The 23,145-nt window shown below is 34.7% G+C and overlaps 2 protein-coding genes across 2 annotated transcripts; one reads left to right on the top strand and one right to left on the bottom strand.

Annotated features, from left to right (window-relative positions):
• Positions 1-16,020: 16,020 nt before the first annotated feature.
• On the top strand, positions 16,021-19,934 carry LOC141677643 (protein indeterminate-domain 6, chloroplastic-like). Its single transcript, XM_074483649.1, has 4 exons — positions 16,021-16,272; positions 16,397-16,654; positions 16,988-17,384; positions 18,698-19,934. The coding sequence occupies exons 2-4, from the start codon at positions 16,474-16,476 to the stop codon at positions 19,845-19,847; spliced, it is 1,728 nt and encodes a 575-aa protein (XP_074339750.1). The 5' UTR covers positions 16,021-16,272; positions 16,397-16,473; the 3' UTR covers positions 19,848-19,934.
• A 924-nt stretch (positions 19,935-20,858) lies between these two features.
• Positions 20,859-21,442, bottom strand: LOC141680611 (secreted RxLR effector protein 161-like). Its single transcript, XM_074486789.1, has 2 exons — positions 21,289-21,442; positions 20,859-21,091 (listed from the first exon to the last, which is right to left on the bottom strand). The coding sequence occupies exons 1-2, from the start codon at positions 21,440-21,442 to the stop codon at positions 20,859-20,861; spliced, it is 387 nt and encodes a 128-aa protein (XP_074342890.1).
• Positions 21,443-23,145: the final 1,703 nt, after the last annotated feature.

The raw sequence follows: 23,145 nt of genomic DNA, 5'->3' as shown, positions 1-23,145 counted from the left end.
TCAGTTTGTGATCTAGTCTTGGGCTTAGATGCCTCAGTATTTGATTTCTCCTTGATCACAATGCATTTTTCCTTAGGCCTTGGAGGTTTCTTTGCAACAGAAGGTTTTGACTTTAGATTTGTCTTCTCAGCTTTAACTCTAGCTTCTTCCTCCTTGAGATTTTCTAAATCCATTCCAGGATTATGCTTCAGAAATAATCTTCTAGAAATCTCTTCATCTAGTGTCTAAATCTTGGGATCTTTGTATTAGACAGTAGTCTGCTTTCCCTTGAGCTTCAGAGTTTGCAGAAACTTCTGAGAGTCTTGACTTCCACCTTGAATCAGAACATCAAGCTTTGTCATTAGACTTTGCTCATCAGAACTTGATATCAGATTTTGATTATCAGCACTTGCTATCAGATTTTGAGTTTGAGCAGCTTCAGAACTTGTCTTCTTTTGAGTAGAAGATTTGCTTGCATCAGAAATTAGTTTCCTAAAAGAAACCTTGCTGCTTTGCCCTTGACCTTGACCCTTGCTAGGGTTTCCCTGGGCATCTTCATTATTATCCCTTTTCTTCAGTATCTGAGTATTAGAGCATTTGGACTTAACTACCTTCTCCCCCCTTTTTGGCATCATCAGGTAGTAGGAGAGAGAAGAAGTTCTACTGAAGATTGAATCTCATCCAATTGAGATTTTTGAGAAGCTTGATTCTGCAGGACCTCAGTAATTTCGGACTGTTGCTTCTCCTGAATCTTCTCAATTGCTTCAACTTTTTCAGAATTAGGTCTGATAAACCTCCTTTTATCAAGCTTGGTCTCCATATCCAGCTTTTCATCTTTTTCCAGAAGTTTGACAACCTTTTCATGAGTTGTAGAGTGTTGACCTTGAAGAGTCTTGACACTTAGAGCTGTGACTTTGAGTTGAGTCTTGAAATCAAAACTTGTCATCAGCTCATCAGCCTTAGCAATGTGCTCTGTCAGAACTTTAGAGCTTGGAATGAAATCAGTTTCATTCCACTTCTTGGTCCACTCCACTCCTCTGTGAGTATCTTCCCAAGGAATAGGAGCATACGGTTCAATAAACTTTTGGATTAATGCCTCCTCTCCAAGAATTGGAGCATTTACTGGAGCTGACTCTCCAGAACTTGCAGAAAATCCATCATCTTCTGACAACACAAGAGTGTGTGTTACAGAAGGAGAGTCTGTACCAGCTTCATCTAAATTCTGAGCATCAGATTTATCTCCAGAATAGGAGTTGTTGGTATCTCAGCCTGTAAGATAGGGGAATTGACAGTAGATGGCTAAGCTGTTATTGGAGCTTCCAGATAAAGAACAGTAGGAATATTCAACCTATGGATGTCAATTTCAGGACTTAATCCTGAATCTTCAACTGTAACTTTATCATGAAGAGGAGAGACAAGAGGTGTGATCACTGTTTCCTGAACAGTGTCTTCAGCCTGATTTGGAGGTGGCAAAGATTCAATCACAATTGGCTTTGAGATCAGAGATTCCTGAACCCCTTCCTCAGCTTCAGTAGTATCCTCAGATGGAGACTTAGCCATGTGCCTTCTTGCCCTCATTTTCTTTAATCTCCTTGATAGTGAAGGAGTTGCTTGATCTGCATCAGAACTTACAGTTCTTTTCCTCTTAAAATTACCAGAACCCTCAGCTTCAGTATTTATCTGATGGGTTGACCCTTCAGCTTCTTGTGTCACAGGTTCTGATGCATGAACATGTGCTTCTTCTTCATCTGATTCATCCATTAAAATCATCATTCTTCTCCTTTGTGGAGATTTAGTAACAAATTTTGTTCTAGAAGGTTAGGATCTTGATGCTGTAGCAGATGGTTGTTGTTGTTTGGATTGAGCTGGTTGGAAGTAAGTTTTGATGGTAGGTTGAGTTGGTTGAGGTTGAGAAGTGGTAGGTTGTGTAGGTACTGATGGAGGTTGGGATGGTTGGACATCAGGATATATAGTAGTATAGATGTTTGGGTCAGAGTTTACTAAGACCTATTTGACTGATTGTGGAATTTGCAGAGGTCTTAGAACAATTTTCTTATTATTAGTGGATAATAAGTCAGTAAAATCCCTTTTAGCAAGTTTAAATGGTGGAATCAACTCACTAGCTAGTTGGGGTGCATCAGAGCTAAAAAAACTGTATAAAAGCTGACAAAATCTAGCAAAATAAACTGTATTTCTATCTTCTTTCATTCTATCACCAATGAAACCTAGTACAACATTAGCATAATCAAAATGAGATTGAGTAATTAGAGCATACCCAATTTGCTGACCTAGGATTGGAATTGCATCAAAGTTTGAACATTTGTTTACAAAAGTTCTGGTGATTTAGTCAAAGAAGTAACTCCATTCCTTCCTTATGTATGGCCTCTTCAATTTTCCCAGCTTGGACAATGATTTTTCATAACCCAAATTAGCCATCATTTGTTGAAGAGCTGGCTCCTCAACTGTTGAAAAAGAGCAGTCTTCTGGCAGATGTAGAGCTTGGCGAACTGTAGACACAGTCACCATATGTTCATCCTCCCCTGTTGTGAAAATAATACTAGGGGACCCATTTTTGCCACCATCATCATAAACCCCACTCCTCCAAAACTCCAGTATCTGAGTTCTTGAGAGTGATTGAGGTTGGGTCGATGCATACCCAATCTCGCTGTTAGCAAGGAAGTCCTGTACAAAGTGAAGATCTGGTGAGGCTTCATCCTTGCTAAGAATAACTAAGTAGTTGTTAGGAACAAACTGAGTTCCATTGAAAATGATGTCCTTTGGTGCCATTTCTGTGAGAATAGTGTGTACACAAAGTGTTTGATAAAATGCCTGTGAGAAAATAGAACTTCAGAGAATATTAGTGGGTGAGAGAAAATAGGAGAGATGCGAGAATGAGAAAAGTAGGTAAAAGATTAGAAAATCTTTTAACTTTCTTATTTATATAGCCCACGTGACAACAACTATATTTGTGAAGCATGGCAGACAATTTACACGTGGAAACATGTGAACAATCAGTAAATAGTTAAAGCAGTATTTAGTGGGCACGAGAAATAAGCAGTAATTATTGTGCTCATGCAGTTTTTCAAGACAAACACGTTTCCCACTAAACAAATAATTATGACTGTTTTTATGTCACTTAAATATATTCTGATAAAATATGACCGTTCAGTGTTACCACAAATAAGTCAAGTAAATAAATAATGCCACGTAAGCATCAGAGTTTCCATCAGGATTTAATATCAGAACTTGACTATTATCAGATTTTAATGGTCATCAGAACATGGCTTCTGTTCTCAGAAAGTGAATGTTTGTTTTTGTGATTATTCATACAAAAACTGACTTGTTTCTTCAGAGTTTAATCATCACAACTTCCATCAGAACTTGTCCTCATAATTTATGCATATGACACGTAACTGTTTATCTAAAACAACTTAATCACCACAATAATTTTCATCATTCATATGGAGTGATAGTGTGTGCATTAGCAAAATATCAGATAAAGATTAAAGTCTGATAAACTTCAGTACATCTTAGAAATAAGGCATAACTAAGAAAAGTGCTTAAAATCTGTCTTTAATAATGAAGTCTACTATAAAATAAATTTATACAAGAGTCCATGTCAACTGTTTATGCTCATTTTATGCATCTTTTAACATTCTTTTACAGTGGCTTCTCAGTGTAAGTGAGTCACAACTGTTATCAGAATATATGCTATTATCAGAGTATTTCTCCAGTAATCAGAGAATGTGAAAAGTCACCAAGAAAAATTTATTTACTTTTCTAATGCATATAAATTAATACCAGCAATGCACTTGGGTCTTTCCTTCCACATATTTATTCTAGATCTCAAAGGAGTACCTGACTTCAATTTTCTTTTCTTTTCTTTTCTTCAGATAAGTGAGGCTTATCAAGCATGTGGTTCATCCTTAAGATTTACTGACATCAGAATTTGACAGATAAGAAGCAAGAATCTAGTTTGTGACTTAGTAATAAGATACACAAAGTAAATATGACTAAGCTCAAAATCAGAATTTGCTCGTGTTAATGAATTTCCACATAAACAACTAATTCAAACATGGGATTTCCAGTATGTTAAAGACTACTAGGTCAGCATCTAGCACAGTAATCCTCATTGGATTGAATAGTCACAGAACATTCAAAACACTATCAGAGTATATAGAATCACATCAGATAACAATCAGTATTTAATGTATTCCAATTTAAGCACAGATTACATAGAGATAAGATAATCTGTAAACACTGATATTAAGTCTGATACATGAGAACAAAAACTAAGCAGATTTTGAGAAAGAACCTGAAACCATTCCAAGTTCATTTACCAGTCTTGTAAAAGTAGCTCCACATAGTGGTTTTGTGAAGATATCTGCTAGCTGTTGATCTGTTGGAACAAAATGCAATTCCACTGTACCTTCCATCACATGTTCTCTTATGAAATGGTACCTAATACTGATGTGCTTTGTCATTGAGTGTTGAACCGGATTACCTGTCATAGCAATAGCACTTTGATTATCACAGTAAATAGGTATTTTAGAAAATTCTAACCCATAGTCCAGTAATTGATTCTTCATCCAAAGAATCTGTGCACAACAGCTTCCTGCAGCAATATATTCTGCTTCTGCAGTTGATATGGAAATTGATTTCTATTTCTTGCTAAATCAAGAAACCAATCTGCCTCTAAGAAATTGGCAACTTTGACTAGTGCTTTTCCTGTCTATTTTGCATCCTGCAAAATCTGCATCTGAGTAACCTATTAACTTAAAATCTGATTCTCTAAGATACCACAATTCTAGATCAGTTGTACCCTTGAGGTACTTAAAAATTCTTTTCACAGCTATTAGATGAGTTCTCTTGGATCAGCCTGAAATCTTGAACAAAGACATGTAGCATACATGATATCAGGTCTACTTGCAATTAAATAGAGTAATGAGCCAATCATACCTCTGTAGTTAGTAATATCTACTGATGCTCCAATATCTTTATCTAACTTGGTTGCAGTGGCCATGTGAGTGGATGCAGTTGAATAATCTTGCATTCCAAATTTCTTGAGTAAATTTCTGGTGTACTTAGATTGACAGATAAAAGTACCTTCTTCATTTTTCTTGACTTGAAGTCCCAAAAAATAGCTAAGTTCTCCCATCATACTCATTTGATATTTTGACTGTATTAGCTTTGTAAACCTTTCACAGAGTTTGGCATTTGTAGAACCAAATATGATATCATCAACATATATCTGTACCAAAAGTAAGTCCTTTCCATGATTGAGATAGAACAGTATTTTATCAATTGTGCCTCTATTAAATACACTTTCCAGTAGGAATTGAGCTAAAGTCTCATACCATACTCTTGGAGCTTACTTAAGGCCATAAAGTGCTTTATCAAGTCTGTAGACATGATTAGGAAATTTTGGATCTACAAATCCTGGAGGTTGTTCAACATATACCTCTTCTTCCAATTCTCCATTGAGAAAAACACTTTTCACATCCATTTGAAAAACTTTAAACTTCTTGTGAGCAGCATAAGCCAAAAAGATTCTTATGGCTTCCAATCTAGCAACTGGTGCAAATATTTTATCATAATCAATATCCTCCTGTTGAAAGTAGCATTTAGCAACCATCCTTGCTTTATTTTTTGTAATTATGCCATCACTGTCAGTTTTGTTTCTGAACACCCATTTTGTGCCAACAATTGATCTGTTCTTTGGTCTTGGCACTAGAGTCCAGACTTTATTTCTTTCAAATTCATTTAACTCTTCTTGCATTGCTTGCACCCAATCAACATCTTGAAGAGCTTCTTCCACTTTCTTTGGTTCAGTCTGAGATAGAAAAGAATGATAGAGACATTCATTTGATGTTGCAGTTCTAGTTCTGACACCTGCTTCAGGATCTCCAATTATTAAGTCAGGCGTGTGTGCCACTTCCTTGCAGACAGAAGTTGTTCTCTAGAACTGGATCCTCCCCCATGATCCATGTTGTCTCCATCGGAATTTTCTGATGCTCCCCCTGTAGATATGCTCTCCGAGACTTCAGAATTAGAGTTGGATCCTTCAGGATTTGAAGAATCAGAGTTTCCAGCAGAATTTTCAGAATTTGGCTCATCAGAACTTGATGAATTAGAACTTAAAGAGCCAGTGACAGGTTCTGATGCTTCTTGAAAGTCTTGAGTTGTGGTAGGATCTTCAACTTACTCCCCCTGAACAGGTGCATTTTCCCTTGGAGTAGTTACTACAGTTTCAATGGCATCAGAATTTAACCCGTCAGAACTTACAGGATCGGGATTTAAGCCATCAGAATTTAAAAAATCAGAATTTAAATCTTCTTTTTCAAATCTCAGCTGATCATGATCATTGAAATCTTCAAGTCCAGTAATTTTTTTATCATCAAAAGATACATTGATAGATTTCATGACAACCATTGTTCTTAAATTGTAGACTCTGAAGGCTTTTGTGGAAAGTGGATTTCCAACAAAAATTCCTTCATCAGCTTTTAGATCAAATTTTGACAGCTGTTCAGGATGAGTCTTAATAACAAAACACTTGCATCCAAATACATGAAAGTATTTCAGATTTGGCTTCTTTTTCTTCACCATCTCATATGGTGGTTTTCCATGCTTGTTTATAAGTGTAGAATTCTGTGTGAAACAGGCAGTCTGCACTGCTTCAGTCCAAAAGTAGGTTGGTAGCCTTGCTTCATCAAGCATAGTTCGTGCAGCTTTGACGAGAGTCCTGTTCTTTCTTTCTACAACTCCATTTTACTGTGGAGTTCCAGGTACAGAAAATTCCTGCTTAACAGAATGTTTGACCAATTTATCCAGTTGTCTGACATGATCAGTTAGAGTAGATGCAGTTTCATTCTTCTTGTGTAAGAAATACACCTAGGTGTATCTTGTGAACTCATCCACTATAACCATAGCATATTTCTCTTTGCAATAGACATGACATTGACTGGACCAAATAGATCAACATGTAGTAGGTGATAAGGCTCAAGAATTGAGGATTCAGTTTTGCTCTTGAATGAAGAATTTCTTTGTTTTACCTTTTGACATGAATCACAAAGGCCATAAGGAGCAAATACTGATTTTGGCAGTCCTCTCACAAGATCTTTCTTTACTAGCTCATTTATGTTGTTGAAATTTAAATGAGAGAGTCTCTTATGCCAATTCCAGCTTTCTTCAATTGATGCTCTACTTAACAGACATATTGCAGAACCATCAGAATTTGTTGAAAGTCTGGCTTCATAAATGTTACAATGCCTGTAACCTTTCAGAACTACTTTTCCTATAAAATTACTTACAACTTCACAGTGTTCTTGAAAGAAATCCACATGATAACCTTTGTCACAGATTTGACTCACACTTAGTAGATTGTATTTAAGTCCTGAGACAAGAGCTATTATTTTTAATGATGACATTCCCAAGATTGATTTTGCCATATCCCAGAGTTTTTCCCATGTTGCCATCTCCATAAGAAACTCCTGGGCCAGCTTTCTCCACAAAGTCTGATAGCAGGGCTTTATTTCCAGTCATATGTCCTGAACATCCGCTGTCCAACACTAGGATGTTTTTCCTGTTGCCCTGCAATTGCAAAGACCACTATTGGTTAGTTTTAAGGACCCAGACTTTCTTGGATCCTTTGGCCTTTTTAAGTTTGTTAGCATTTGCAGCGAATTTAATTTCAGAGTTTATGCTAACATGCTGTTTATCAGAATTTATATCAGACTTTGCATCAGACTTTACACTAGAAGTAATTAAACTAACTTTCTTCAAAAAAAGGTTTTATTTGATAATAATCATAGTACAAACTATGATATTCCTTACAAGTATAAATGGAATGCCATAAACTACCACAATAAAAACAAGGATTTTGTGGTTTAAACCTAACAAACTGCCTCTTAACTCCTGATCTAGGAGGTAAATAATTTATATCTTTATTTTTCCTGCAAAAAGAAGCAAGATGGTTAGTGTTTCCACAGTTATAACATTTCTTTCTAGGAGCATTAGGAACAGGCATATAATTATTTCTTTTATTCACACCTTCCTTTCCATTCCTATTTTTCCTAGCTTCCTTTACCTTGTTCACATTTCTAATCTCTTTCAGCTTATGCTTAAGATGGTTCTTTGTCATTAAGCCTATGTTTACTTCAGCTGGTTTATCCTGTTTTAATTTGTCAGAAGTTGACTTTTCTTTGACTTCTGTCCTAGATTCTTTCATCTTTTCAGAATCAGACTTTACAGTTTTTGCTACAAACTTAACAGGATTTACCTTTGGCTTAGCAGTCTTTTTAACAATAGTTGGCTCAATTTGCACAGTTCCTTTCTCACTTTTATCATCTCCATAACCTAAGCCCTCTTTCTAGTTTCCACTACTAGTAAATTCTGAGTTGTTCTGCCAGACTTAGTCCAAGTTCTGATAATCTTTCTTTCCTTTTCTAAATCAGTTTTTAGAGATTCATTCAATTTTAGTACTTCATCTCTAACATACAAAGCCTCATCTCTTTCTTTCTTATTTTTATGAAAAAAAACTAACTCCTTTTCTAAATAGTCATTTTTGTTTTTAAAAGCAAGATTTTTAAATGTTAATCTTTCACATGTTAAAGTCTGATCTCTATAGCTAATGAACATGGTTTTAAGATATAATGTCAAATCAGTAATATCATCAGTATGAAAATCATAAGTTGTTTGAGGTACCTTCAATTCAGCAGTTTCAGTACTGCTATCAGCATTTGCCATCAAGGCATAGTTCACCTCATGTTCAGAATCTGAAGTGTCTGTCCAACTTTTCTTCTTTGTGACAAGTGCATTGCCTTTGTCACTTTTTCCTTTCTTGCAGTCTGGAGATATGTGGCCTCTTTCACCACAATTATATCATTTGACATTTGAGTTGTCTCCTCTGTCAGACTTTCCTCCTTTGACTTCAGACTTTTTGAATCCTTTCTTATCAGAACTTCCACCTTTCCTGAAAAACTTATTTCCCTTTCTGAATTTCCTGTAGGCTATCTTTGTGATACCCTTCACCATAAGAGCACACAGTTACATCATCTCCGCATGAACATCCATTTCAGGTAAACTTTCAGTTTCTGAATCATCATCATCATAATATGATGACTCTGAATTAGACTTTATGATGAGAGCCTTTCCTTTGCCCCTGTTTGAGGCAACCACATTAGGAGATTCCTCATCAGCTTTAAGAGCAACTGTCCTTGACTTTCTTCCATGCCTCTTGCTCCTTTGATCCATCTTAAGTTCATAAGTCTTGAGCATACCATAAATTGTATCAAGAGTAATTTCAGTAAGGTCATAGTTGTCTCTTATGGTAGTAGACTTCAAATCCCAATTTTCAGGAAGAGCTAAAATGAATTTTAGATTTGAATCTTCAAGATCATATTCCTTGTCCACCAGTGACTGATCATTCAAGAGTTTGACAAACCTGTCATATAAGTCAGTTAATGACTCATCAGCTTTTGAGTCAAAGTGCTCATACTCTTGAGTGAGTATAATCCTCCTGTTCTTTTTGATTGCATCAGTTCCCTGGCATCTTGTCTCCAAAGCATCCCATATCTCCTTTGCAGTCTTGCATCCAATTATCTTGTTTGACATGACATTATCAATGGCACTATGCAGCAAATGCCTTATCCTTGCATCCTTGGCAATAGATAAGATGTCTTCAGCTGTGTAATCACCTTTCTCCTTTGGTATGGACTTTGCTGGTTGATCAGTAACTGCAACAGAGAGCTTGGTAGGCTTATATGGTCCTTCATTAATTCTGTCAAGGTATTATGGATTTGTAGCTTCGAAAAACATAGCCATCTTCACTTTCCATATGGGATACTCAGAAGGTCTCAGTATGGGAACCCTTATAGTCTCATATCGACTGTGGGTGTGAGTGTTTTGAGTTTCTTGAGTTTTGGTGGGCTTAGTTGGGGTTTGTGTTTCTTCATACATGATTGTTTGGATCTTTACTATATGTGTGTTAACAGAAAAGCTCTGATACCACTTGTTAGGTCACACAACACTGTAGAAGGGGGTCGAATACAGTGTTTATACAATCAAATTAATTTGAACACAAAGTATGTAACAAAGATCAAGTATATTTAATAAACTCTGTTATAATATGAACTGTTGTTCTCTCTCAATGATGAATAAATATCACTAAGAGCTGCTAGGTTATAATGTATAATCTTCTCGATAATGATAACACATATAGTGTAAACCCTAAGACTGTGTTTATATAGTACACAGTTACAAGATAACTTATAATTGATATTGAATATAATTCTTTCTCCTAAAATATAACAATCAGATATCTTCTACAAGTTTTCTAGTCTTCTAACTCTTTCCATGCATATCTTCTATTGTTTTAGTCCAGATCTTCTCTCCTGTAAATCAACCACATTCCTTATCTGAAAGTCTTCTCGCACTTAAGTACTGATATGTATCTTCTAACACCTTAAGTTCTGATATTAAGTTCTAATTTCAGTAAGTCCTGATATGTCCTGTTGTTAAGTTCTAAAAAATAAACACAAATCATATTAGACATGATATCTCAAATATATCTAACATAGGTCATTGACGATCAAGCTCATCAAGTTCATCTAGGGTGTAGAACTCATCTTCTTCCAATTCCAGAATGACTTGTTCCTGTGAATCATTGTTTCTTTGCTCACTTGCTGAGGCAACTGGAGTCTGGGATCTTGGCTCATCATTAGAGGTCTGGCCTTCATTGACAATTAGAGCACTTGAACCATCTACAACATGCCCTTGACCAGTTCTTAATGATTTCCTTTAAATCATCTCTAATTCATATATTTTTAGGATTCCATATAGAACTTCCAGTGTTATTCTGCTCAAGTCTCTCCCTTCTCTGATTGCTGAATTTTTCTGTTCCAAATGATCATGGAATGTAAGCAAAATCTTCAAGTTCACTTATTCGGCTTCATAATATTTGTCATGCAGCTGCAAGTCATTTATCAACTTGTTAAACCTTTTAAACACATCAGTGATACTTTCTTTTGGCTTGGCCATGAAACCCTCATACTGTAAAATCAATATCCTTCTTTGATTAGATCTAACTTCCTAAGTTCCTTCACAGAGTATTTCAATCTTTTCCCAGATCTGCTTAGCAGTGTCACAGTTGACAATGTTATTGTACATTATAGTGTCAAGTTAATCTATTAGGATCAACTGCAAGCCACTGTCTAGGGAGACTTTTTTTTTCAAGCTCAGTGTACTCAGAAGGATCTTTGGGAGCATAATGAGCTGGGATGACCAAGTCTCCATTTGTAGATTCCTAAACTCTAACCATAAGAGTGAAGGGCCCATTTTTGAGAATCTGAATGTATAGTGGATTGGCTATCCTGATAAACAACAACATTTTCTTTTTCCAAAGAGTATAGTTATCTTTGTCAAAAGTAGGGATTTTGATGCTACTGATTTTCTGTGTATTCATTCTTCCATGATCTTGAATCTGTTTACTTTCATATTTTGCTCTGATACCACTTGTTAGGTAATGAATTACACACAGTGGGGGGTGAATGTATTTTTATGTTTTTCTGCTTTTCTTGAAGTGTCTATGGTTGTGAACAAAGTAAATCAAATCTTGTATAGAAATGTGTTAATGCTGAAATTAAACATGTAACAATGAAGAACACAGATCTTTCAAAACTCACTTAATTTTATATTAAAATTAAGAATATTTTGCTACAAAATTTCTAGGTCTCTTTGTTCATAAAGAGCTTAGCTACTATCTTGAAAGAATACAAGAATTTCCTGATGTAATTGTTACTTCTAACAAAGGACCGATGTTAACTTTATATGATAGTTAACTACTGGTTTACACAGTGTATAATAAGAGATGTTATTTACTTTAGTAAACTGTCACTAATCATTCCATTTTAGGAAAAGTATATCTTCCATTTATGGCTTAGCATATCTTTGCATATTGTGTTAACTTTGATCTTCCTTTGTCAGTTAATCTTCACCCTTGATCTTGCACACTCTTCAAGATGCTTTTTGTACACTTGTCAATCCAATTGGTTGTATTGTTTGTTGATTGTTAATCTTAGATATTGAACTGATATGCATTTTGTACTTTGAGATTTTACCTCGAGATCTCCAGTTAGGCATATAGAGAACTTGACATCTTGATAAGTATATTGGCTTATCGAGATATCTATTACTCCATTGTTAATTTGACTTGTAGAGGTCTCTGAGTTCTCTATAAGAGAATTTAACTTGTCGAGATCTCTCCACTTTATGTCTTCACTTTGGCTTATAGACATCTCTGAGTTCTCTAGTGACTAATTGACTTGTCAATAACTCAGAGTTCTCTAGTGATATTTGACTTGTCGATATCTCAGTGTTCTCTAGGATAATTGACTTATCGATATCTCAGAGTTCTCTAATGATATTTGACTTGTCGATAACTCATAGTTTTCTAGTGATATTTGACTTGTCGATAACTCTGAGTTCTCTTGTAAAGAAATGACTTATCGATGTCTCCAATCTTCATGTCTTCAATTTGGCTTGTGGATATCTCTGAATTCTCTAGTAGCTTTCCCGAGTTCTCTATAAGTCATTATGGAGTTCTCGAATGACTTCTCTATAACACTAAATCTGTGACTTGTAGAGATCTTGACTTAGAACATTTTTCTCAAAACAGATTTATTCAACTCCAGGATTCTTCATAATTCTTCTGAGGCATGATCTTCTTGATCTTCTTTCAGATGGAATTGTTAGGCTTGATACTGTTTACAAAAAAAAATCCAGTCTGCTCTTGGACATTTTTATAGACTTTAAATGTTACAATACAAAATACAAACTAAGATTACAATACAACTTACTTAGGGTTGTCAATTTGACTTAGTCTTGTTATTGTACATGCATGTCTTGCACAACAGAATTATAATCAAATTGATTTAAGGCGTTTACCAATGTCGATAATTAACAATTACACAAATCGAACAATTTTGAATTTGCCTGAAATATAAAAAAGACTAAATTTTAGAGAAACTCCCAATTAACAAGACCCCATTTTATATTGATGTAAAAGAATGAGGCTATTGCTTTGTGAATAACTCCAACTCCAAACTATTGATTGGTTGATTTTATTTATTGATGATAATCGTGGTAAAATTTGGATTTGATTCGAAATTAATATACATATATATATATATTAGTTTTCTAAAAAATTAGTTCGGATAAAGAACGAAATAGGTGCAATAACTATATCTAGATCGATATCAATCCATAGATCGATATCAATCCATAGATCGATATCAATTCATATCTGCATGTTAAAATTGAATTCAACTAATAATGCATTAATAATGAAGAAGTATGATAAAAGGACTTTTTTCTTCCTGGTCCGGTCAATTAAAGTTATGAACGATTTCTATTTAGTTATCTATCTATATATATATATAATGAATTTACTTGGACCAATACATGATCTTCTTTTAATCTTTTCTAGGATCTGGTCTTATATTAGGAGGTCCGGGAGTGGTATTACTCCCCAATCCAATTTATTCTGCCTTTTTATTGGGATTGGTTCTTATTTGTACATCCTTATTCTATATTCTCTCAAACTCCCATTTTGCTCCACTTCTTATATACGTAGGAGTCATGATGTTTTAATTATTTTTGCTGTGATGTTCTCAATACCAATAATAATTATTTAAATTAAATAAATGGGGATTTTGTAGCTGCTGCTCAACTTCTTATTTACGTAGGAGTCATAAATATTTTAATCATTTTTGCTGTGATGTTCCACATACCAATAACAAATAATTAAATTAAACAAATGGGGGTGGGAGGACCATCTTCCCGGGAAGGAAGCCTAATGGTATGATTTCAGATCATGCTTGGGGCGCTTCCGACTGTCTTAGTGCTACCGAATCCGAATATCTCCCTAAACCGAGTTCTGAAACAATATTAAATAATTAGTCCACCTAAAATCTTAAGTTATAAATACGTGAACATGATCTTATACTTTTTAACACCCGTAAATATCATACTAGTTTTTATTATTAAATTAATTTTACTTCAAAAAGAACTCTGTGTAATAATATATACAAGTTCGAAACTTTGAGTACTTATAAAATTTTCATTTCTGTATATGTTCACCTAAATGAGCAATGAACAAAGAAAACAGACACACATATAAGGTAAATCGTAATCCAACATATATATAATTACCATCCATAATTGGCCCCAACATTATTGAGGGGCAATACTGAAATTGTAGTTTTAATCCTATCTATCATCCCTCCCCGATGGGAACACCATATAATTAAATAATAGACTAGCTCGACGTCGACCTTAACTGAAATAATGCAAGAATATATAGTAAAATTGCGTTGCCCTACTTTGCTACCTTGATAAAGGATTCTTGGAATACATACCAAATTATCGTGTGTGTATGATTTACAGTTTGTGCATATTACATAAACAGTATGTCAGTAACGTGCAACATTGGTGAAGTCATTTTCAAGAATCTCGCCTTAAATTTGTCCTTTCAAAAAGTGTTTTAATGATTTTGCATGTATGTATACATGTATACGCAAGCTTTAGGACAACATAAATTTGATTTATATGTAAAAATCATAGTTTATAAGTTGTTTTCATTTTTGTTAAAATACATGTAACAAGTTAAATTCATTTATAACAGCAAATTTATGATGAAATATTTGGATGCGTCATCTTAAGATTTGAGTAAATATGAAGATTTTTTTTATTATATTTGGAATAATTTTAAAAATTTCGTTATAATCGGTCAAATTTGTCGAAGTTCTATATATGTTCTTGTACATATAATTTTTCGTCCTTCAAATTAATAAATAAATAAATCTACAACACCGAACGAATGTTAGAGTATATTTATTAAATTAAGATTTTGAACCCTACATAAACAAACATTAAAAAGTCTAAATTGCGAAGATTAGTTAAAATAAATTGAATCAAATTTATATGGTCTAATAGAATCAGATGAAACATCATGATACATTCACCACTTATGCAAATAGCTAAATTATTACAAGATATATAAGTCAAAATGAAAATTAATTATGATAAAGACTAGATTTATATTTGGTGATGCGGATCAGAAAGATGACCTGCCGCCAAACTTTCTCAGGCTTAATAATCAAGACATGAGCAGCACATTTTAAATTCTTTCCTCGTTTTGTTTTGTAGAGTTATGTTTTACTGCATGCAAGTCATTAGCATCAGCTTGACTGCTTGAATCCCGCTTTATCTGGAGTTAACTACGTGATCCTGTAATTTTTTTATTATCACAATGGTAGTAACCTAAAAGTTAGGTTTCGAAAGTTAAGTTCAGAGTATGCATACGTTATTTAGCTTAATCTTGGATTAAGGTACCAGTACCCACATAGATGAATTTTTATATTAAGTTAAAAAATAGTGTTACTTATTAATTCAAATAATAACAAAATATGCTTAACAATGTCTGTTATATTTAGACATGGCTTGGAGGGGAGCCATGTTATGTTAGTGACAGGAAAAGAGAGAGAGAAAGAGAATGACGGAAGGGTGGTTTGTCTTGATACAAATCGAGAAGATACTTAAGGAGGGAGGGAGGGAGAGAGAGGGAGAGAGAGAGCGAGGGAGGGAGATTGCAGTGTGAGGCCTACAAGACGGGCGGGGCGGATGTGGCCCCAAAATATAAATCACGACTCCTTCAGAATCTGCTTGTGAGCTGCATGGACAGCGACGACAGGCCCCAGCACCCCCTTACACTTCATATTCATTATCCCTACTAGTTCTAAATTAATTGTTACACATATCTAATTTTTCAAACACAAAATTAAAAAATTATTATGTTCAACCGGGATTTTATGAAGAGAATCATCAACACTGTCTTACAAGATTACTCGCAGCGAACAGAAAAATTGTGCATGTACATACGTTTTTGTAGATATAAATGTATGTATTTGGAGCAATGTATTTACATGTAATATATAGATGGCCTCAAATAATTGAAGGAATAAGTGATTTGAATTTATAATGATACATAGTAGTAATATACAAATGGCAGTAAAATAATAAACTACAAAAAGGTACTCAAGGCAGAGAGAATCAAGAGGGGCAAATTTAATAGCTAGGTCGTTCATATATCTTTGTCTATAGATTGATTGTTTTCTTCTCTTCTCTCCTTCCAACTTCTTCAGATTTTAGCTGTCCAATCATTTAAAACATAATCTATTTATCTCTCTGGGCAATTTTCTTCACTCCTTCCATAGCTTCTCATACTTGATTTCATAGGTATAATTAACTTTTTCGATCTACTTAATTTATTTCCGGAGAAATGATTTTTATAACTTGCATGAATTGTTTTAGTATTTTTCATATTGGTGATGGTGATTTGGTTGAATATTGTTGTTTGTAGATTCAGTGTAATTGGATTGTCAAGCAGGAGAAGAGGAAGAAGAAGAAGAAAAAGAAGAAGAAGGAGCAGCTTAAGCGATGGCCGCCCCTTCCTCGTCATCCAATCCACTTTTCTTCGGAACGAGATCCGAAGAAGATCAAAACCAAGCAAGACTGCAGCAGCAGCACCAACACCTTTCGTCCATGCCGGACTCTTCGACTACTCCAACAGCAGCTGCAGCCTCGCAGAAGAAAAAGAGAAATCTTCCTGGAACTCCAAGCAAGTACCTATATATATATATTATTATCAATTACTTTGCATCTACTCACTCTTATTTTTTTTGTTTCTCTACCTTAACAAAACATATATGATAGAAACCCTTTCGTTCACCTTATCTCAATATATAGAAGATGTTTTCATCATAACCCTAATACCACACGCCTCTTTTGTGTTGTTTTCTTGAGTAGTCATCCTTGAATTGACATGGATGTATTGTTTTATTTTAGTAACATATATAATAATCTTGAACTTGTTATTAAGTGAGCATTCGTATTGTTGTGACCTAATGTTCATTTTGTTTTTGTTTGATGATTTGGCCTTTTTGTCATATAGATCCGGATGCGGAGGTAATAGCACTATCCCCCAAGACACTAATGGCAACAAATAGATTCATATGTGAGGTATGCAACAAAGGGTTTCAAAGGGAGCAAAACTTACAACTCCACAGAAGAGGACATAACCTTCCTTGGAAGCTAAAGCAGAAGACTACAAAAGAAGTGAAGCGAAAGGTTTATCTTTGTCCCGAGCCCACTTGTGTCCATCATGAACATTCAAGAGCACTTGGAGACCTCACTGGAATTAAGAAACACTACTCTCGTAAACATGGCGAGAAGAAGTACAAGTGTGAGAAATGCTCTAAGAGATATGCCGTTCAATCTGATTGGAAAGCCCATTCTAAAACCTGTGGGACTAGAGAATACAGATGTGATTGCGGCACTCTCTTCTCAAGGTACATAATCAATTCATTCTCGATTTTAAGCACCAAGAAATTAATTACATGATAAATATCAAAGTCGTCATTCGTTGCATCCAAACATATCAAATTAATAATTCATTTCAAAAAAATGACTCAACCCAATCACTAATTTGAAATTAAACAAATTAACTGTATCAATATCTTCCTCATCAATGTGATTACTGATGTTTGGATCTAGCTAATAATACTTAACTGACCATAAAAATTAAACTAATTACCAATCACTTGTTTAAATGAGCAAGTACAAAATCAGACATTGTATATATGTACAGTTGCATGTTTCACTGCTGAACTTGACAGAACAACTGAATCCACGTGAGTATTCTGGAGGCCTTCAAAAATAAACACATCTTATGAATAAATATTGCAGAGAAGAGAATGGCAGGATGCATAATAATAACAAGCTACTAGACAATGATACTACTAGCAATGTAGGCAAACTCATGGGGAACATCGCCCTTGATGATACTATTATATCTTTACATGTTCACGTGATGCTAATACTGAAATGTAAATGGTTTATATACATTTTATGAATTCGCTGGCAAGAATTTGTTCTCTTATGGCTTGGCTCCATGTAGTCTCAGCCTATGCTCTTGCAGGTTTTCTCCTTGTGATGAAAATTTGTTAGGGTTCTGGGACCCCGACATTCATGTACTCTCTAGTTTTTTAACCTCTTGGGGCAGTAATCATTGTTAATTTTAATAATGTTGGTTTGTCAAGTTAAAAAGTTGTATGAGTGAGCAGTGAACTTTCACGTTTTTGGAAATATTCTCCGGTCAGTCAAGAATTCAGTTTCTAGTATTTCCGCACCAAAATGGCTTATGCGTCCAAAATCAGACGTAATCTTAATGTTAATCATTATCTGCCTCTGCCTATATATAATACGTGACATTATTGTTGCAGCGTGCTTCTCGTAAATAGTAAATAGGTTTTATAACTAATTGGTTTTACAAAATTTATTAGTGTCTATCTAGCTTCACATAAATTTTACTATTGTAGTGATAATAGATTGGTACGGATAATTTAGTATCCATTCATTTCGATGTTATGGAGAAGAAGTGTTTGTTAGATGTTTTAAATGTTTCAAGGTTAAACGTACACTCACGAGTCACAACTTCATAGACATTCTTCAATAACGGTCAATTATTTCAAAAAGACAAGAGACATAATGCAATCTCATTCATCTCCATCTTTGCCTGTCTGTACCTTCATTTATATGTCGGATGGCTATATCTAATTACGAATCTAATTAAATTTACTTACTGTAATTAATTTTTTTACAGGCGTGACAGTTTCATTACACACAGAGCCTTTTGCGACGCTTTGGCTCAAGAAACTGCAAGGCATCCACCTGGACTCAGCTCACTTGGTAGCCATCTGTTTGGCAATAATCATATAAACATGAATTTATCTCAGATTAGTACCCAAATTTCGTCGAACAGTATGTTACGGCTTGGGACTTCAGGGACTACAGCCAAGTTGGAGCAGCTCATTCCTTCAAACAATCCGAATTCTCCGTTGTACACAGCTCCACATTCCATTTCTTCATCTCCCTTCTACATGCCTCAAGATCAATCAAATCAAGGATATCAAGAAATGCAAAGTAAGCCTTTTCATCACGGGTTGATGCAACTTCCGGACCTTCAAACCAATGCTAGTAACAGCAATAACTCGCCATCAGGTGCCAATCTCTTCAACCTCAGCTTTTATTCAGGTAGTAATACAACAAATAGTTTGAACGATAGTGATCAAAATGCCAGCAATAATATGTCCTCCTCAAGCTACTTAATGCCCGATCACCCGTTCAACAATGCGAATGCTAGTGGAGGCCAAGGGTCAAATCTTTTCTCAGGGGTTAGTAATAATCCAGGAATGTCTTCTCTTTATAATAACAACCATGAAAATCAAGGCTCCCCACATATGTCCGCAACTGCATTGCTTCAAAAAGCAGCTCAAATGGGATCAACCACAAGCAGCACAAGTGCTACTTTATTAAAAGGTCTTGGAAGCAGCACTTCATCGATGAATGGTGCTAATAAATTCGCAAGAAGCTTTAGCGTTAACAGTGAAAACATCGAAAGCAATCAGCTTCAAGGACTAATGAATTCTCTGGCACATAGCAACTCGTCATCTTCGATGTTTGGAGGACACGGTCAACAAAATAACAACTTTGCGGGATTCAACATGGAAGAGGCAGCTAATATGAACCGGAATTTTTCTTTGAGCATGGGAGGGTCGGATCGATTGACACTCGATTTTCTTGGTGTTGGTGGGGGGATAGTTCGGAATATGAGCGGTGGATTTTCACATAGAGATCAACAGCAACAAGCTGCTGCTGCGGCAGGCATTGGCATGACTTCTTTGGAACATCAGAAAATGAACTCTTCACAATTAGGAAGTCATAATGTATTTGGTGGTTCTAAATTGCAGTGACTATTCACGAATCTGTAGAGTTAAAGGTAACTCTACCTGAGGGTGCTAAACAGTTAAACTAAATAATATTTCTCCCTATTAATGTTTCGTTTGGTATCTATTTATTGAGTTATTTGTGCGTTTAGGAAACATTTTTCTAACAAAATCAGTGTTTTTATATGGTAGTATATATCTTGTCATTTATTTGTTCCTTCCACCATTGTTGGGTACTTAGGGCAGCAATCACTCGAGACAACTTGGCGTTTATAGAAATTTTTTAAAGCCGCAAAGTTGCATGTGTTTGAATTCTGCTGCTTTAAAATAAAACAAACCCTATATATTCACATAAAAATATTTAATTAAACTCATTTATTTCGTGTATATAAGATCACCTTATAGAACAATTTTGGTATCTCTAATATCTTTCTAGAAAACTATAATAATGAAATAAAAGTATAGTATACATTATGAAGGTTTATGTGAAAAGCTCAAAATTTCATTAATAAAATTGTTGGTTACTAAAAGTCTAGAGAGAGCGCGCTAAGAAGCCATTCTATTGCTTATATACAAATACAAAGAACTAATCTTGAAAAGACTAACTTTCTGGCGGGAAACTAACTATTCTCTAACTTAGAATAAATATAAAATTAAGTATTTATAATTTTTAACTAATGTTGACTGTGGTTGTTAACTGTATATTTACACTATTTTTAACTAATGTTGATAGTGGTTCTTAACTATATATTTACATTATTTTTAACTAATGTTGACCGTGGTTGTTGACTATTTTTGACTTGTGATATATGATCACTAATAACCCACCCCCAAACATGTCCAACTTGAATAAAAGATTCTTGAAATAAGGAAAGGGACTAATATTTGTTGTAAGAACATCGCCAACTGATTCTGGGTAGGTAAATATGTGAGTTGCAGAAGACCTTCTAGTACTCTGTCCCTTGTAAAATGACAATTAATCTATATGTGCTTTGTACTTTCATGAAAGACAGGATTTTTGGCAATATGTAAAGCAGATTAGTTATCGTAATGTAGTTGTATCGGTTTAAGATGATGAATTCCAAGTTCTTTCGACAGTCTAACAAACCATACAACCTCGGAAGCAGTAGAAACCATAGCTCTGTACTCAGCTTCTGAGGATGATTTAGAAGCAATGGTTTGTTTCTTAGTTTTCCAAGTAACAGGTGAATTTCCCTTTAGCAAAATATATACCGTGATAGACCTTCTTGAATCTGGACATGAAGCCCAATCTGAATTAAAAAAACTTATAAGGTGAGAGAATCTGAATCTTTAAGAATAATTCATTGACCAATTGTAGCATTCAAATATCTTAGAGTATACATAAGAGTTGCATAATGAGAAGTTCTTGGAGATTGTAAGAACTGACTTATAACTTGAATTATGTAACTCATGTCAGGCCTAATATTAGTTAAGAAATTTAACTTACCAACCAATGACCTATATAGTTTTATATTGCCTAACAAATCATCACCAGATGCTGTAAGTTTAAGATCAATAGGCAAATGAGTCAATGCTGTCCTAGTAAAATCTATACCAGCAAGTGCAAGAATCTCCTTTGTATATTTAATCTGACTCAACATAGTACCCTATGGAAAATAAGAAACCTCTATCCCAAGAAAATAGTATATAACACCCACATCTTTAATAGTAAAGTTAGCATGTAAGTTCTATTTGAGTGCATCAATCTTAACTATATTGCTCCTAGTAACAAGTATGTCATCAACATACACTGCTACAATGGTAATATCAGTTTGATTTTTACAAATAAACAAGTTATAATCCAACTTAGACTGATAAAAACCTTGATGAATTAATTCTTCAACTAAAGTCTCATTTCACTCTTTAGAAGCTTACTTCAAATCATAGATGGACTTGTTAAGTTTATAAACCTAATTGACAGTATGAGGTATGCCTTTTGAAACTTTCATATATACTTCCTCCTTTAATGTGCCATACAAGAAGGCATTATTAACATCTAATTAAGATATTATTTAGTTATTTTGAGCAGCCAAAGCAATCAACCATCTCACAGTATTTATTTTTACCACTAGAGAAAATGTCTCTTTATAATCAATCTCATAATTCTGTGTAAAAACCTTTGCCATCAACCTGGCTTTACATCTCTAGAAAGTGTGATAGTATTAGTGTGTAGATCCAATACTTTATATCTTTTTCGAGGAATAAGATTATCTATAAAGACTACGAGATTAGCTCTATTGTCAAACTTAGATATGTGAACTTTAGAAGTAGAGATGTAGCAAAGACAACCAAAACATCTCAAATTAGATAGAAGGGGAAAAATATTATACAATTTGAAGTGTGAAGTTTGAAGATCCATGCTCTTTAAGGGCATTTTATTTATTAGATAAGTGGCACATAGAACACAATCACCCTAGTATTTTAAGGGAATTTTCGACTGAATATACAAACATCTTGTTATTTCTGGCAGATGTTCGTGTCTTCGCTCCACAACTCCGTTTTGTTGTGGAGAATAAGAACATGTGGTTTGATTAACTATTCCTTCTTTAAGATATAAATCTTTCACCTTGATTCCTCTGGTAAGTTGGGCATAAAAAACTCAGACTCAAGCTCTACTTCTACGGATCATCGTCAAAATCATCATCTGGTAAGTTGGGCATAAAAAACTCAGACTCAAGCTCTACTTCTACGGATCCCTCATTTTCATCTTCGCTATCATCATAGTATTTTCTTTCGGGAAATTTCAACGCCACGGAACATAATTTTTCAAGAGGATCGTCGATATAACAGACTTGCTTAACATGTGTTGCCAACACAAATGGATCATTAAAAAAACCAGGCCTATTCAAATTAACTAATATATATCCTAATTCATCGACCTTGATTCCTCTGTTCATATCCACCCACTTACAGAGAAAAAGAGGGATCCTAAAGCTGTTATAGTCCAACTCCCATATAAAATTTATAACACCATAGTATGTATGTGATGTATGCTGAATATTTTTGTCCGTACCCTGCACAACCATTGTATCAGCATCTACACACACTCCACTACACTGAACTTGACGCGCATCATCACGAGACTTGGTGCTAAATGTAACCCCATGCACCTTGTAGCCACTGAATGTAGGCACATCGTTATTAGGCCCGTCTGCGACCCACCTTATATGTTGCGGTACCTCCTCTCCATCTAGTAAATTTGATGCAATCTGTGAAAAATTAAATTACACATAATTTGCAAGGTTTCCAATTATAATAATGGAGGTAAATGACTGAATATTAACAATTAAACAAATGTAAAACC

This window comes from Apium graveolens, chromosome 8 (assembly GCF_009905375.1).
Source record: "Apium graveolens cultivar Ventura chromosome 8, ASM990537v1, whole genome shotgun sequence".
NCBI classification, from domain to species: domain Eukaryota; kingdom Viridiplantae; phylum Streptophyta; class Magnoliopsida; order Apiales; family Apiaceae; genus Apium; species Apium graveolens.
Note: the sequence above shows the minus strand (reverse complement) of the source record. Positions and strands in the feature narration are given on the sequence as shown.